This window comes from Gorilla gorilla, chromosome 21 (assembly GCF_029281585.2).
Source record: "Gorilla gorilla gorilla isolate KB3781 chromosome 21, NHGRI_mGorGor1-v2.1_pri, whole genome shotgun sequence".
NCBI lineage: Eukaryota > Metazoa > Chordata > Mammalia > Primates > Hominidae > Gorilla > Gorilla gorilla.
The window spans coordinates 16,692,577-16,708,660 of record NC_073245.2 but is presented as its reverse complement, the minus strand read 5'-3'; the positions used below and the strand labels follow the sequence as shown (position 1 = coordinate 16,708,660).

Below are 16,084 nucleotides of genomic sequence, written 5' to 3'. Positions count from 1 at the left end.
ACACACCGGGCTAAAGCAAGGTTTACACTCTTAAGCAATAAAAACAAACCATTAAGCTAGGCCCAGCACTGTCAGGAAGTATAAAACAGTTCTTGAAACTTTGCAGTTACTATACAAAAGCTTTTCATAAACTGTGTTTCCTGATCTTCATTAAACGTTAACATCAAGTTGCCATGGGGCAATTAGCTTGCCTCCTGAAATCAATAAAAAATCAACAATTTGGAAATAGTTGTACAGTAAAATAGTTCAATAATTATTCTCTCATAGTGTTGTGGCCAAGCAGTTCCAGTGTAAATGCAGTCCAGATGAGATCCTGCTCCTTATGAGGGAGGCTTTAAGCAGATCGGTGGTTTGCTTAGAGACCTCCTCATCAGAATGGACTGCAACAATAATGTACTCCTGGCAATGCCTTGGAGTGGGGCCCAGGACATGGGGCAAACGCAAGCTTTTAAGTGATGTTAAAGTCAGTGTCTTGCTTAGTACTGCTTAAGCACCTCAGAGGGACTCAATGCGAAATTCAGAGACCTATGCAAAATGAGAAACTCAATAAAACAGAAGAAGGTGCCCTATGCTTGGCATTTGGACTCCAGATAGGAACAAATCATTACATATGTACATATACATCCACAGACACATACACACACATGTATGCATATATGTACGTATGTACACACAACAAGGGGTGTATTTGAGATTAGGAATCCATTCATCCCAGCATGTCTTCAACAAATATTCAAATCTGAATTACTTGTGAGAAATCTTCCAAGTGCTTCTTAAAATAAAATGAGGCTGCTACACAGAAGAGCCTCACAGGACATTTTACTTTACAAAGAGGTGCTATCACCAAGCAAAGGCAGAAAGTTATTTCTTTGCTGACTCCCTTTCTCAGAAGGAAATCAATTCCTGCTGTTTTTTCTAGCCTGAGCCCATGTTAAACACCTTATTTGAAGCCAACTGCAGCATTGAAAATTCCAATATCCATTAAATCAAACCTCAAATACCAGCTTTGGAAGCTTTATACCACCCTGCAGGCTCAATGGTGTTGAACAGTGACTGTCTTAGAACTTAAAAAAAAAATCAAGCATCATATTTAGTATAAACAAATGCTTCAAATGTATGACATCTATTTGCTGCCTTCAAAGGGAAAACTTTAAACTCAGATGCTTGGCACTAAGATCACACAGGATCAGCTCAGTGGACTGACTTAAGTGTTAAACTTTTTTAAAGTACGTTTTTAAGGGCTTGCACCTGCTCCCCATCCACATAGATGTACTGACACGTATTTGACTAAACTGACTACATACATGCCCAAGCAAGCAAGCAGAGCAGATTTTACAAGATAAGCAACCAAGTGTTTTCATGTCTGAGGGTGGCTAGAACACAAAATTGCCAGTCATCTTGTGGGGGGAAAAATGCCTTTGAAAAAAAATATGTAGGGCATCATTTCAGATATGGTGAAAAGTATTAAGATGCCATCCTGTATACGGGTTTGGTTTCTGTTTTTTTTTTTTTTTTTTCCTTTAAATACTGCTTCTTAGAGAGGGGCCTAAACTTGGTCCAACTTCTGCAGTGACGACGAAGCTATTCATTATAGCCCTGGTACTCAATCTGTGGTCCTTTGGCCTGTAAGGGCTTCACCTGGGAGCTTGTTAGAAATGCAGGATCTCAGGCCCCACCCAGACTCACTGAAACAGAATCTCTAATAGAACATGATTCCTGGGGGTCTGTACACACATTAAAGTTTTATTCTCCTTACAGAATTCCTGGTAATTCGGACGCACATTAAAATTAAAGTTTTATTTAGAGCGTTGGTCTCCTAAGTTAGGTAGAAGTTTACTTTGAAGTTTGCAAGGCAGGGAAATGGTCAGAAAATTCTGCCCTGGAGAATACCAAAAGGCTGTAATTTATGTCAGCAGGGTGGAGGAAAGAGGAAAAGCAATTTACCCAAGCTGAGCAGACCTGCATCTTATCCCCCATTTCACCCTACCCACTCCCTGCACAAAAATAATAAATAAATAAATAAATAAATAAATAAATAAATATAAAACAGAAGAGAAATGGTGCCAGGACATTCTTAACTTTTCTTGGATTATGAATGTATGCCACAATTACTATAGGCTTTAATTGCTCTTGACTGCAATTTTGCCTTAGAACAGATAAGGAGGCTGTGGCACGTAAACATTCAGTGAACCTTAACATTAATATGCCAGTAGAATAGAAATATGCTATTTTTGAAAGCCCTTTGAATTGTGCACATGATTTTTCCTCTCCAATAATAAATTGAGGGAAAAAATATGGATTGCTTAGGTAATGTAGTGATTACATAGCTTGTTATATAGATCAGGTTTACAGATCATCTCTCCATTCTTGACCTCTTAAGGTACAATTTAAAGCTGCGATTTAAGTAGAAATTATGAAAAGATGGAAGCACAGATAGATCTGTAAGCTGCCCACACTCCCTCTTCCTAATTTTTGAAGGCAAATAATGAACGTGGTAACCCGGACGTGCCATACAGGTTAAAACCATGCCAGAGGGGCACATGCAGTCGAGACAAGCACAAAAACAGATGATCAGTTTAATCGATTTTGAAAGGCGGGCCCCTAAAAATTCAGAAATGAGTATGTGTGGACTTTTTAAAGCCAACTCTGAAATGATTCAAAGGATCCTGTAGAATAGTGACTGAAATTAAAGACATTCAGTGTTATGTTCATTTTGACTCTTTATTCCTCGGAATGAAGACTGTGAGCTAAAATGTCTGTAACAATGTAGAATGTTTGTAAAAATATTGTTTCTCATGTGAGCTTCCAAGAGGGTCAGAGTGTCTGATTATAAAATCTCTGAAACTAAACTGAAAATGCCAGCATCTATACATATGTACTACATATTACATACATCTTTAGATGTATATTTATGTATTTTATGTTTTATATATTAAATACGCATATGCAAGATAACACATTTTAGTTGACACCATTGAAAACAGTTTTAACCAAGAATATTAGAACCAATGAAGCAGAGAAATCAAAAGGGTGGATGGAACTGCCAAAGGATGAAATTCTTGTGCTATACTCTCATGCTCTCATCTAGAGAATGTGAATATGAGAAAACATGGGTCATTAGTTTTAACATGTTAAGACCACGCAGTCTGTCCTTCATGTCCATGACAATAGAGGGTTGAAGAACAGCTGGAAAACAAACAAGACCCCAATCCCCTTAGTTGGGTATGATCTAATGGTTCTCACCTAATCAAGAACAATAGAACTAGAGATAAAAAGAAGCTAAAAGATTTTAAAAGTTAACCAGCATTAGTAAAAGATAACTGTCATGCACATTTAAAGATAAGGTTTACATAACCTCATAACCTCTGAAATGTAACTAAGCTCATAGTCATCAAAAGTTAATTCCTAGGAAGAATTTGATTATAACAGTCTGTTCCATTATAAACACACTGTTTTTTAGCCATTTCCAAGGAGATTAGAAGTAGGTTTCACCAATCATGCATGGCAGGATCAGAGGGGATGCAAAGTCCTGGAAACTGACCTAAAATACTGCCAGTAAAATAGTGGGTAGTTGTGGGTGCCCTGCTCTTACGAACATCTGCTGAACCCTTCCTTGGTCTGATTCTAACCCAGGGTACAGAAGCCCTGACACTCTGGTAAGTGTTCAATCTGAGCAGCCTAATTTGACTTCATTCTGTTTGGGCGTCAGTCCAACTGGCAGATGTTCTTATAGAAGCTGATCTCCGACACTTTCCCTTTCTAATTTTCTGGCACTGTTGCCTCTGTTGCATGGGCTATTATCTCTGAAACTTTATCTCGGGTTATCCAGGTTTTGCTTGTTTTGTAGGCTTTAGTTTTCCCTTAAATCTTTCTGCCCCAAAGAAGTTCATTTGAAAAATGCTAAATCACTGGTAACACCTTTAGTGCAAATATGACTTATCAAATAACTTGCCTGCAATTTTCCAGCCATTCATTACCTTTCCCCCACCCTCTCTAAAATATATAACTTCAGAAACAAAAATGCAAACACAAGGTCATCATTGTAAGCGCTATACAAATGCACCATTTTCTCTTACAGGTTGGACTTTATAGAATGAAATGCCAGAGATTTGATATTTATTATCTGAAATAGGTTTAACATTTGGAGAAATGTGTTCAAACACACAGCCTTGGAAAGAAAAGCAAGCTGATAGGTCAGAGAACAGAGGGTGGGCAGAAAACACGATGTGCATAATTTTGCTGTGTGTTGGGCAAAAAGTTAGAAAACTGGGTTCTTTGGAGAATAAAGAGCTCTCAGATGAGGTAAAGGTAAAACACAAATAAATTTCCAACCCTTGATGAGGGCCACGAGATATCAATTTTAAATATACATGACCACAATATCAATAATGAAGAAATCTTACGTTTTATTGAATACTTTGGCCAGATCAGCCCCTTTGAAGGGATCACTAATTTAGGAAAGAAGAACAACAAACCATCATTCACTTTCCTGCAGGTTCATCGCTTTCCTAATTATTTCTATGGATCCTGCTTTATTCTTTCTGTAAATTAAGGGGCAGGAGGAGAGTTTCTATAATAGATCAGCAATGTCTGGTTCTTATCCAAATATTCCACCTAATAAGGATGTAAATTCTCATGGATTGGACAACCACTCTGCAACATTCCTGAGAATTGAATAATATAATAATCTTGAAAGTCAGCAGAGTGGATTATCCACTTTTTTTTTCTGGACTTGAACTTGTGAACTCAACAGTAGCACTGCAAAAAAGCAAATGTGCTAAGCACTTTGCCAGAGTAACCTTCCATGTAGACTTTTCATCTTAAATACACACAACTGAAAACAACTACAATTTTTGGAAAATTATGTACAAACCCGATACTTCTTTTGATTACATATAAATACAAATTAGCTATTTTTTTCCTAAAAAGTGGTTATAATAGTAAATAAATACAAAATAAATCTGACCATTATACTTCATGTGCTGGGGTTGAACCCATATAAAATGTACAACTAAATACATTTTAAATCTTTAAGGAATAATTCTCTGATTAAAATATTTGTTTTCCCAACTTCTTTTCGTAGATATAAATATATTTTCAAAATAGCTGTTTTTTTTCCATTCCATTCCATAAATAAAGTCTTCATTGGGAAATATTAAAGTGTCAACTGGGGTGGGGTTTTTTTGTTTGTTTTTTTCTTTTTTCTAAAATATATATATATATATATATTTATGTATTTAATTTTGCTGTACTAGCGACACCCACAACCCTCCACAACCATGTCCTGATAGTTCTTTAATACAACCTTTTCATTTTCGTCAAGGTACAGCATCGAGATAGCACTGAGTTCTGTCGGGACACAGCACGCCTTAGGAATCTTAGAGTTAACAGAGTTGACCAACGTCTGAACAATGGCATGATTAGTGGAGTTCAGATGATCAGCCAGAGGAAAAGGGCATTCTCCGTGGCAGTAAAAGGCGTGATACCCCGGGGGAGCCACAATCCAGTCATTCCACCCCACGTCACTGAAGTCCACGTACAAAGGGTGTCTCTTACAGCTGGACTTAAGGCGTTTCCGCTGTTTGTGCTTGGCTTGACGTTTTTCTCTTTTGTGGAGAGGATGCCCTTTTCCATCATGGCCAAAAGTTACTAGCAATGGCCTTATCTGTGACCAGCTGTGTTCATCTTGGTGCAAAGACCTGCTTATCCTAACATGTCTCTTGGAGACACCTTGTTTCTCCTCCAAGTGGGTCACTTCCACCACGAATCCATGGTTGGCGTGTCCCTGTGCAGTCCACCGCATCACAGCGGGGGTGACATCAAAACTTTCCCACCTGCTTGCATTCTGATTCACCAACCTGGTGTCCAAAAGTCTGGTCACGGGGAATTTCGAGTTGGCTGTTGCAGGTTTTATGATTTCATAAATATTAATTCGGTGATGGAAACTGCTATTGTTTCCTAAAGCATCTTGCATCTGTTCTCGAAAAACCTGAAGCTCTGCTGAGGTGATAAACTCCTCCGTGGGGATAGAACTTAAATTAAAGAAGAATCTCCGGGTTGTTTTCCCACTCGTTTCTGGTAGTTCTTCCAAAGATTCTAATTTGATAGAGAAAAACAGGGAAGAAAAAAGAAAAGTCTTTCAGTAAGCCAAGTAATGACGTTTGATTATCTATGAGAATTTTTAAACCTCATCGTGGGATTTGATTTAACCCATGTAAAAGCAGGTAACCAGAAAATAAAAATTTCCTCTTTAAATAAAAATGGAGCCTCCCGTCTCTCTGTTCTGTAAGTTCATGTCATCATGCATTGCATACCAGGAAACAACCTTTCATAATTCTTTGTTGTGTTTTTGATCTAATACATGAATACCGCTTCCAGGTGGCTATAATAATGGGGGAAATGGTGAAGCATTTCTTTGGAATTCCAGACTTTAGGGTAAAAAAAAAAAGTCAGCACTATAGTTAGTAGAGGTCTAATGAGTGAGGATTTGAGGAAATTATTGCATTTCTTTTTAAAAAAAGGCTTTAATGTCAATCCCTTAAGCAGTATTCTAAAACATTACTCTGCAATTTAGATGATTTACAAATCTCGATATACAGATTTCAGCTTCCTAATTAAAGACTCTGAAACTCAACATCAACGATGACATTTTGCAAAGCACACCCTACTATTTTACTCAAAAGTCCAGAGACAAAGGCATTTACAGGGATCTACTTCTTTGGAAACGTATGGGTGGTACTAGGACACTGTAGTAATTAAGGCCAAACAATTTCAAGAGAAATAGCTTTCCCAACTGTTGTCTGTTCTCTCACCTCTTTATGACCTCAAATATCAAAATCTCATTTTAGATGCTTTTGGAAGAAAAATAAATGACCTGTCTTCTGTTTGCAATGCCTTCATAGTTTTGAAAGATAAACCATGTTAAAAAACCATGTACCTACCCAGTAATAGTGTGCAGGATGGACGCAAAACCAAAAAAATTATAAAAATTTACAAAAATATGATTATGATCTACATGACAAAAGGAACAGTCTCATCCTATTACAGAATAATCCTTCTATATCCACTATCATTATTTCAAAATAGCCATTTAAGTGGGCCATGCACAAAAGCTTTGTCTGATTTAAAATTTCTGAATTTCAATTTTTAAGAAGTATTATTCTCCAAGCAAGTAACATATAACACAGCACCTTGAATGCTTGTAGTCTGCAAATCATCAAAGGTACAACATTATTATTAAACTGGTAGTATATACCATGAGAGTTTGAGACATTTAAGTTTATTTTATTCTAACTTTACCACATCCTATCATTTCACTGCCAACAGAATTTGCCTGCTTCATTCAGAATTCCTACCCAAGTGCTAACAAAATCTATTTTGCCATCGTTCCATGTTATCGTAAGAAGAGACTATGTTTTTATTGATTTTACAGTTGTATTTCCCCTAAAGACAAACAGCTATAAGTTGTGCACTGAATCTAGATGCCTTAGCAAAGGAGAATCATGTCAGATCACTCACTCAAAGGATCTACCTGCGTAAGCCTTCATCATCAAAGCAACAGTCATTATGCAAGCTAAGTGGACACACCAAGTTCAGTCACGGCAGTTTATACCAAACTAACGCTTCAATGCAGTGCTTTTCAAACTTCAGCCTTCACATAAAACAGCTTGTACACCGTAAAGCTTCAGATGCAGGCTCTGATTCAGTAGGTCTGGGGAGATGCTTGAGATTCAGCATTTCTAGCAGCTCCTCAAGGAGGGGATTCTGGGAACTGTAAGACCACACTTGGAGTGTCAAGGTTTTGCAGCATGTTTTTCATATTCCAGTGTAGATTGCCAGAGGAGTGCATTTTTAAAGTCCCTTTTTGTTAAATAATATAAAAATTAGCAGAAGAACCATTAGTGGTGGCAAAGGGGTAAGAGTTGAATGGGCCAGCTCTGGGTGGGCCCAGCCAGGGTCTCAGAACAGAAGGTTCTTCTAAAGCTCTTCTACGTGGATATGGGGAGTATCAGGCCAATACAGTCCTTTAGGGTTCCCTCGTGCCTATTAATCCAAACCTCTGGGGAATACCTTTCAGGATCCATCCACATTCTAAACTCCACTGGAAGCTAATGGTACTTTAGGCCAGACACAATCATTAAAATAACCTTCTGACCATTTGAACCTGGACTCTTCTCAGTGGCTCCCAAGGAGTACCAAGGACTGTGTTTGGCCTGTTTTTTTCTCCTTCTCCTTGCAATTCAGATGTTTCTGCTGAAGGTAATTTTTCAGCAGAGAAGGTAAAAGTCAGCAACCTCAGACCCCAATGACACCAAAGCCAGACCAGCACCTGAGCTACTGGCTTATCTGATAAGAATACATCTAAGAACACCCTCTTTTCTTTCAAAGAGGGGGAGGCAAGGAAAATTATCTAGAGCACTCGCTGACTAGCTATATTAACAAAAGTGCCCAGAGAAATCACAATTGCAAGAAAAACCCTAAATCCCAATCCATAAAGAAACATACATTCTCACACATTCTCTCTCTCACACACACGTACACACCCACATGGCCAGACGATGACAGTGAAGGGAGAAGCTACAAGGCAAGTATGAGGGACAGGTAAATGAAGTAAAGAAGATGGGTATAAAAAAGGTATGAAATAGAATAATAACCTCCCAAAAAATTAAATGACAAGATTGAATCATATAAAATTGCCACTATTTGACCAGAAACACAGACAACAACAATTTCATGTGGTTCAAGGTCTCAGTGGAAGTAGATAGCCTTAGCAAAGGAGAATCAGTTAGTGGCCTTAAGAAAGGAGAAAAAATACACGAGCAAATAATAATAGGTGATACGAAGATCTTTCTCTGACCTTCCTACTGCACCTCAGTGAATCTGTTTCTTGAAAGGTCCCATCCTCAATACAAAAGCATCCATTGCAACACCCCTGGTTGCAGAAACAGGTCACGGAGGTAAGTCAGACGTTCACAGAAACCCTCAAACCCAGGAAAGTAACTGGCCAAGGTTAGGGAATATACGCTCATTTTCTTTAATCTGCCAGGGAAGAGTACGAATCTTTTCTTAAGGGTACAAAAATTAAAACCTATTTGAAATAAAGTAAATTAAATAAACAAACCTTCTATAAATCATCACAGCAACCCTGAGGATGCCAAAAATATATGGATCCTCAAGTAATATATGCTTTTTTGGAGACTTATACAATTGCTAGTTTTCTGTAAATATCCCTTCCTGAATAAGCTGAAGTTCTTAAGGGATTTGAGGATTTCGACCTATCTTTGACCCGAGTTTGTGAGCTTCTAAGTTCTTAACCAAATGGATGGAGCTATGGCTGCAAAAATGTGGGAAAGTGAAGAAAAATAAGACAACAATGATATCTGACCTTTTCTCCAAAAGTGAAGTCCTAACTTAATAATCTATACTATATCAATCATTCCTCTACCTTAAAACAATTCAAAAGACTGAGCTGAATTCTCTCAGTCAGCCTAGGTCCACTCTGGCCTCCTTTTCCCTAGAGAAGGGAAGGCTATAACATTAACAAAAGAAGTCATAATGATAATGACAGCTGAATGCTTTTTTTTGAGTGTAATCTGGCACTATCAGCTTTATATGAATTATCTCACAACAAACCAATTAGAGAAAAACTATCATTATCTCCATTTTGTAAATGAAACAGTTGCAGTTCAGAGAGGTTATGTAACTTTCCTAAGGTCACAGAGCTAGCAAATTAAAAGTAGATATATGTAATTGAATCTACTGCACTTCTCAAGTTTCTTGTCTTTTGTTTTGTTTTGTTTCTTGTTTTTGTGAGACAGGGTCTCACTCTGTTGCCCAGGCTGGAGTGCAGTGGCACAATCTTGGCTCACAGCAGCCTCCACCTCCTAGGTTCAAGCAGTCCTCCCACCTCAGCCTCCCAATTAGCTCGGATTACAGGCATGGGCCATCATACCTGGCTATTTTTTTACATTTTAGTAGAGATGTGGTTTCACCATGTTGGCCAGGCTGGTCTGGAACTCCTGACCTCAAGTGATCCGCCCACCTAAGCCTCCCAAAGTGCTGGGATTACAGGTATTAGCCACCATGCCCAGCCAGTTCCCAAATTTCTGGCTACTAGATGGCACTACCTAACATACATGAGGACTCAAAAACTTAAGCAAAAGTCAAAACCATTAGGGGCACATTTATATTTAGTACAATGATAACATTGGGTGAGTTCTGTCCCAACTAAACGAACAGAAATATATGACTTAGGTATGATGGACAGAACACACAGAAATGAGCAGAAAAGTGATGGGGCCCACTGGAATGTGTCTATTTCATACGGAGCCACTGCTATTTTGTGGCTGCCCTTTTGTTCTAAATAAAGTATGGTAAGTTTTATCAAAAAAGTAAGTTACCATTATGCTTCGAGGATTTTAAAACACACTTTGGGCTAGAAAATCTCCAGTAAAACAACAACAACAACAACAACAACAACAACTAAACCTGGGGATATGCTGGCAATCAGTAAGGCTGGAAGTCACTGCCGTAACACAAAATGAAAGAGGCTGAGTATAATATAAGATTTTCCAGATAATAAAATAACAGACAACTGATCAAGGAGAAAAAAATATCAAATACAAAAGGTTAAAAACATTCCATTTTAAAAAAAATACAACAAGGGAATGGCAAATAAAGGAATAGAGAGCATGGTTGTCATCAACAATCTTGATTTGGCTCTGCCTACCCTTAACACCAACACCTTTGGAAGGATGAAATATTCTCTTATCGTCTCAGTGAAAATACACAAAGAGCAAGTCTAAGAAGGCAAAATAGTTCACCGCAAAGGGATCAAGAGAAATTTAGGGGAACCACTAAAAAACAGGTGGAACGGAAAATGTCAGTGCCAAGGAAGTATCCTTGGACACCAAAGCCTCAATCTCAACAACCATTTCCAAATAGAGTAACTTTCTTACTTAATGTGGCCTCTGTAATGACAATGAAATACCTGGGGCCACTAGGGAACCATATACCAGGTAAGTATTGGTTTTGGTGGGTCTATGTGTCCAAATCTGTTGTTTGCACGGGGGAATCTGTGCCACGAAGTCTCTAATGCAGGGCAATAGTTATTTCTTGAACTTTTCTATTATATGGATATTTTCATAATAATTATATTTGTGGAAAGAGGGTTAATCTCTATTTGGAAGCTTCAGTCATAGAGGCAAATAATCCAGTTATTTCATGTAAAAAGAAGACTGTCCTTCAGAGTGAGGAGAACAAGCACCTGGTCTTTCTCTATTCCCATCTGACAAAAAAGCATGAAGACTTTTTGGAGGGCCAGTGAAGTCAACCAGTTTCAATGTGTTTCCAACTATAGCAATACACAAAACACTCTTTCCACTTGCAGAACTGACTTTTCTGTGTTCAATGGCAGTTTCCAAAGGTCTATGTAGCTGAAGCACTTTTTAATGATCTTGAAAACAATAACATTTTAGCAAAGCTGATATTCTCCCAAATAAAAGCCACTGGAGAAAGGACTAGACAAAATTCAATAGGAAAAATACAACTGATAATTCTGTCTCAGATCCCCTATGATATGGTCGCATTATACTCATATGGGTTGAAAGAATGCTATCATGATATCTCGTCGAGTAATTCCACCAAACCATTCGATCACACCTACAAAGAAAACCCAACAGGTAATTCTTATGATTGGGTCTTTATGGTCTTTTTTCAAATAAATGCTCATTAGTGCTGAAGAAACTAAATTCTGTTCTTGAGCCAGCAACCTTCATCACATGGTTTACCAAAAACTTTTTTCGTGGCATGCATGGCACAAGGATGTTTATCAAAAGCAAATCCTGGGTGTATACAACAATGATTAGTCTTGAAAAAAGTGCTATATCCATCCAGATTAAGGATGATATATTAGTCATAACGAGACAAGAAATGGATTAGTTGAAATTTGGGGCAAAATTACATAGCTTTTCTCCATTATCTAACTGCGTTAAGACCTGAAGTTATTACAAGTTGATTTTAATCAAGTTGGTCACTTCCGTACTGTTTCTCAGGTAACATTTACACTCACAAAGATATAAATTCTGATTTTATAAACTCAAGCATGCTTTTTAAGTTAAAATAACACAGTTGAATAATGTGTAGCCTGTTTAGTTCTGATCAAACCACTTCTAGATGAATGATGAGAATATGCAGACATCACTGATAAAATCCTCACACAATGGAATGTTTTAGGTGTTAACGAACTTAAATGATCTTCCTTTTAAGTTGTAACAGAGACACAGCATCTTCCAGGCCTTAAAAATAAAGTTAAGAGCTTCCATGCTAAATTTCCAGAAGAGGTGTCTAAAACAGTTGTTCTTATTACATTTCTATACAAAAAAAAAAAAAAGTATTCTAATCAGCATTACCTGGGAATGATTAGCTGGATCTATAATCATTTCAGGGTTAAGATGGCAGAATGTACACATACACACAAATTTTACATATGACAACAGGTGATTTCTGCTTTCATTGGATGAATTCTGAAAGAGTGGAGTGAGATCTTACTGCCTTTCAAATCTGATTTCTGCTAGCAGAGAGCACCTCACTTAGAAATGTGCTTGTAAATGAACTGATGATCAATTCAGTGTCCCCGTCGTAATGTGTAGCTGCCTCAATGAGAATGTATCTTCTGCTATGTGGCTTGCCTTTGGGACTTATTCCCATTACCAACAGATACTCTCACAAGTATAAGTCATCCTTCACACTGGGAGAAAACATCTGGAAGTGCCATTTCCCATTAGTCTATTATCAGTGTAAATTTCCCACTTGAAATTTACCACCTAAGCACGGAAAGGCAAGAAAGAGAACTTCACTCCCAACTCCTCAAATATCCTCCAAGTGGTTGCTCTGTGATATACAATTTTGTACTCTTTTCTAGGAATTGAAGAAACCCATGCTCTATTTTAAATGTATTAAGCCAAAGAAGCATTTAAAAGTGTAGAAAAAGAATTGAAGTGGAACATATTTTTGACTAATTGCTCTAAGAACTTAGGTACAGCAGATCTCAACAGCTGCTGTAAGACATTTCCAGTCCACTAAATGCCCTTCTGATGAAACAAGCAGAAATATCCTACCTTAGAAAAACCACATGCAGTATCATAAAAGAAAAAAAAATCCACATTTCAGTGCACATGAAAAAAAACAGGCAGCTGCTACAAACGCTTTTATCTGAAGGCTTGCCTTGTCTCTACTCAGAGCCTATCTCAGATTTAAGCACAGGACAAGAAAGTCATTGTGGAAACAATAAGATTGATTGTAGTATTGATCTCCCACGGGGATTAGATTGGGATTCAAAATCTTCCAAACCAGGCCCAGATCAACTATAAATTAGAAAGACTTTGGGGCCCTGGGCTTTGATTTTTCAATACTATCTCTGAAAACTCTGCCCTTGGCTCTGTCTACCCTAAAACCCTGGCTTAAGCGGCAGATTTATAGAGCAAAAGCTTCCAAACAGACTTAAAGAAATCTCAATCTGCCTCCCTTTTTCTCCTTTTCCCTCTGTGGAATTCTTGCACGTTTAGCTGACTAGAGGCATGCCTTTTGCCCTCATCTTCCCCATCACTTGATTTCTCTCCAATTCTTCCAGGAGGAGTAGCTCTTCTGGCTGCAAGCCAGGAAGAGGGTGCGGAGTTACTAAAGGGGAATCCCTGGCTCCCCCACCACACAAGCAGTGAGTTAAAATCAGATTCAGAAACGATAGTACAGAAGCAAGAGTGGAAACGTCCGCTGGTGCCCTGGCCAAGCTGCCTCTACAGGGACGGCTGCAGTCTGCCCACGGTGGAGGGCTTTGCAGGGTGACTCCCCGCCCCCACGCCCTGCTCCATGCCTCACCTTCATGGTGGAAGCTGCGCACAGTGTTGGCTCGGCTGGCTGCCCTCTCCAACCGGTGGTCTGGGGCGGGTGAGCCCGGCTGACCCGAGTGCCTGCGATACAGGTCTAGCATGTAGGGGGGCACCACGGCGTCCCTGCTGGGGGTGGGTCTCTGTTTCAGGCCGAACATGCTGAGCAGCCGCAACTCGAACTCGCTCAGGACCTCGTCAGAGGGCTGGGATGAGGGGCGGCCCGACGACGCCGCCGCGAACTTCCTGCGGCCCAGCTCCGGAACGAGGCCAGCCGCGCCGCCCAGGAGGACCTGGGGAAGCAGCAACGCTAGAAGACAGCGGGTCCCGGCCACCATGGTCGACCTGCGGACAGGACCGACGTGAGTCACCCGAGTTCCCCGCCCAGTCCTCCCCCCTCGCGCCCCCGCGGCCCGGTCTCCCATTTGGCTGGCGTGCCTCCTCCAGGATGCCCTCCTGGCTTGGCACACTCACAAGTCTAGGTAAGACCGACAGAAGCTCAAATGTTTGGGATAATGAAGGGTCCCAAGTTCCTGAACCAGATGATTTATCGCTCCCATCCAACGCTTAACTCGTCTGACATCAGATTTGGGATTTGCCCTCCCCCCCAACCAAACCAGCGCCAATGACTGTCACTTTTTTGTGTGTGACACAGCGCTGACAGCCAATGCCGGGAACCTGGGAAAACCACCGCTTGATCTGACACCCTGCGTCCCCTATACAAACCCAAATGCAGAGTGCTGAGCGCTCTCTGGCATATAAACACACATAAATGGTGCATGTGACTTCCTTAGAGGCACTGTATAGAACTTCCTGACACACACACACACACACACACACACACACACACACACACACCCTTATAGCTTCCAGACCCTGTAAGCTCAAGGTCGCAACTTCTGAAGCCACTTATGACTTGTGTCCCAGGCCCCTACCCTCAGGGGTGTCTCGAAAGGCAGCTCCATCCCGCATCCCCACAGTGCAGTCAAGATACACATGTATCTTCCCGGGATTACGTAAATGGTGAATATCTATTAATGCACGTGTCAGCTGTTAAAAACACAGTACCAAGTGATCCTTCAGTACTGACCCCTCGCATTTCTGGAAACAAGTAGGGAGAACCCCAAACTCCTAGTACTTTCCTAAATGGGACACGGCTCTGAGCAAAGAAACCAAGTCTCCCGGAAACACTTGAAGAATGGAGATCACCATGGCAGGGCGGACAGGTTCTCAGCTAACGGGTGAAATCCAGGGGCTACCCTCTCAAAGGGATTTCTTTGACCCAAAAAATTTTTTAAAAAAATTAAAAATAAATAAATAAAACACCTCATCTAAGTGTTAACAGCTCCAAAAGTATTCCAGGGAGAGGAGAAGAAAGAGGGGTGGAAGAGTGCGGGCCGGGAGGGTGAGGCTTACGGTCGCCCGGGGCAGCTGGAAGGGGGAGCCCCTGCAGGGCTCCGTTGCACGTGGACTGGAGAGGGGTCTGTTTACTTCTGGCCTGGACGTAAGGAAGGGCTCTGCCGCAGTGGCTGCCCAAATCCCCCTCCCACCCACCACCCACCCCGGGCCCTGGCCCGCGTCTTCTACCTTTAGGAGACCGCAGTCCGTCTAAGAAGCACGCGGGGACACGTCCATTGAAAGAGCGTCCACATGGAAAAACTCTGGTCAAAGGACCTGGCGCAAGGACCGAATGTCCGTTCCTTTTCTTTGCCTTCTCCTTCTCCCGGGTGCCGGCCGCGCAGTCTCTCTTTTCACGCTGGGAACAGCGTCTCAGTGTCGGGCAAGGCCGAGGAGTGGAGGGGCGGTGGGGCTCGGAGATGGCGAAGCAGGCTCCGCTGGGGCAAAGGCACCGGCGCAAAGTGGGGTGCGCAAGTTATTCTCCCTGCAAGTTCAAGAAGTCCCCAGCCAAGTGCTGACACACAACAACAGCGAGCAGGGGGAGGAGTGCGGGGCAGGGAAGGGAAGGGAGAAAGGAGAAGCTGGTGCTGTCGTCCTCCTTAGGAACCAGCGCCCGAGGGACGCGTGGCCCCGCGCGGGGCCGGCTCCGGGACTCGGGGGTCGAGGGTCGGGCGCTCCGCGCTAGCTCCGCCGCGGCCCATGGCTCGGGGCAGCCATCCTGGGCGACGCCGGGTCCGGGGAAGGGCACGGCGGCGATCTCGGTGCCAGGCGAGTTGCCCCCCCGCATCACTCTGCCTTACTCC

The 16,084-nt window shown here is 41.1% G+C and overlaps 1 protein-coding gene across 1 annotated transcript; it reads right to left on the bottom strand.

The window, feature by feature from the left end:
- Positions 1–4,384: 4,384 nt before the first annotated feature.
- On the bottom strand, positions 4,385–15,608 carry BMP2 (bone morphogenetic protein 2). The gene is made up of 3 exons (XM_004061792.5): positions 15,471–15,608; positions 13,876–14,228; positions 4,385–6,096 (listed from the first exon to the last, which is right to left on the bottom strand). Exons 2-3 carry the CDS (start codon positions 14,219–14,221, stop codon positions 5,252–5,254), a joined length of 1,191 nt encoding a protein of 396 aa, XP_004061840.1. The 5' UTR covers positions 14,222–14,228; positions 15,471–15,608; the 3' UTR covers positions 4,385–5,251.
- Positions 15,609–16,084: the final 476 nt, after the last annotated feature.

What these genes read in the sequence shown, in the direction of transcription:
- BMP2 (XM_004061792.5), bottom strand. Translation starts at nt 14,221, where the DNA reads ATGGTGGCCGGGACCCGCTGTCTTCTAGCGTTGCTGCTTCCCCAGGTC. An exon ending in GCGCAGCTTCCACCATGAAG is followed by an intron (nt 6,097 to 13,875) that starts GTGAGGCATGGA and finishes CTATCAAATTAG; the next exon opens with AATCTTTGGAAGAACTACCA.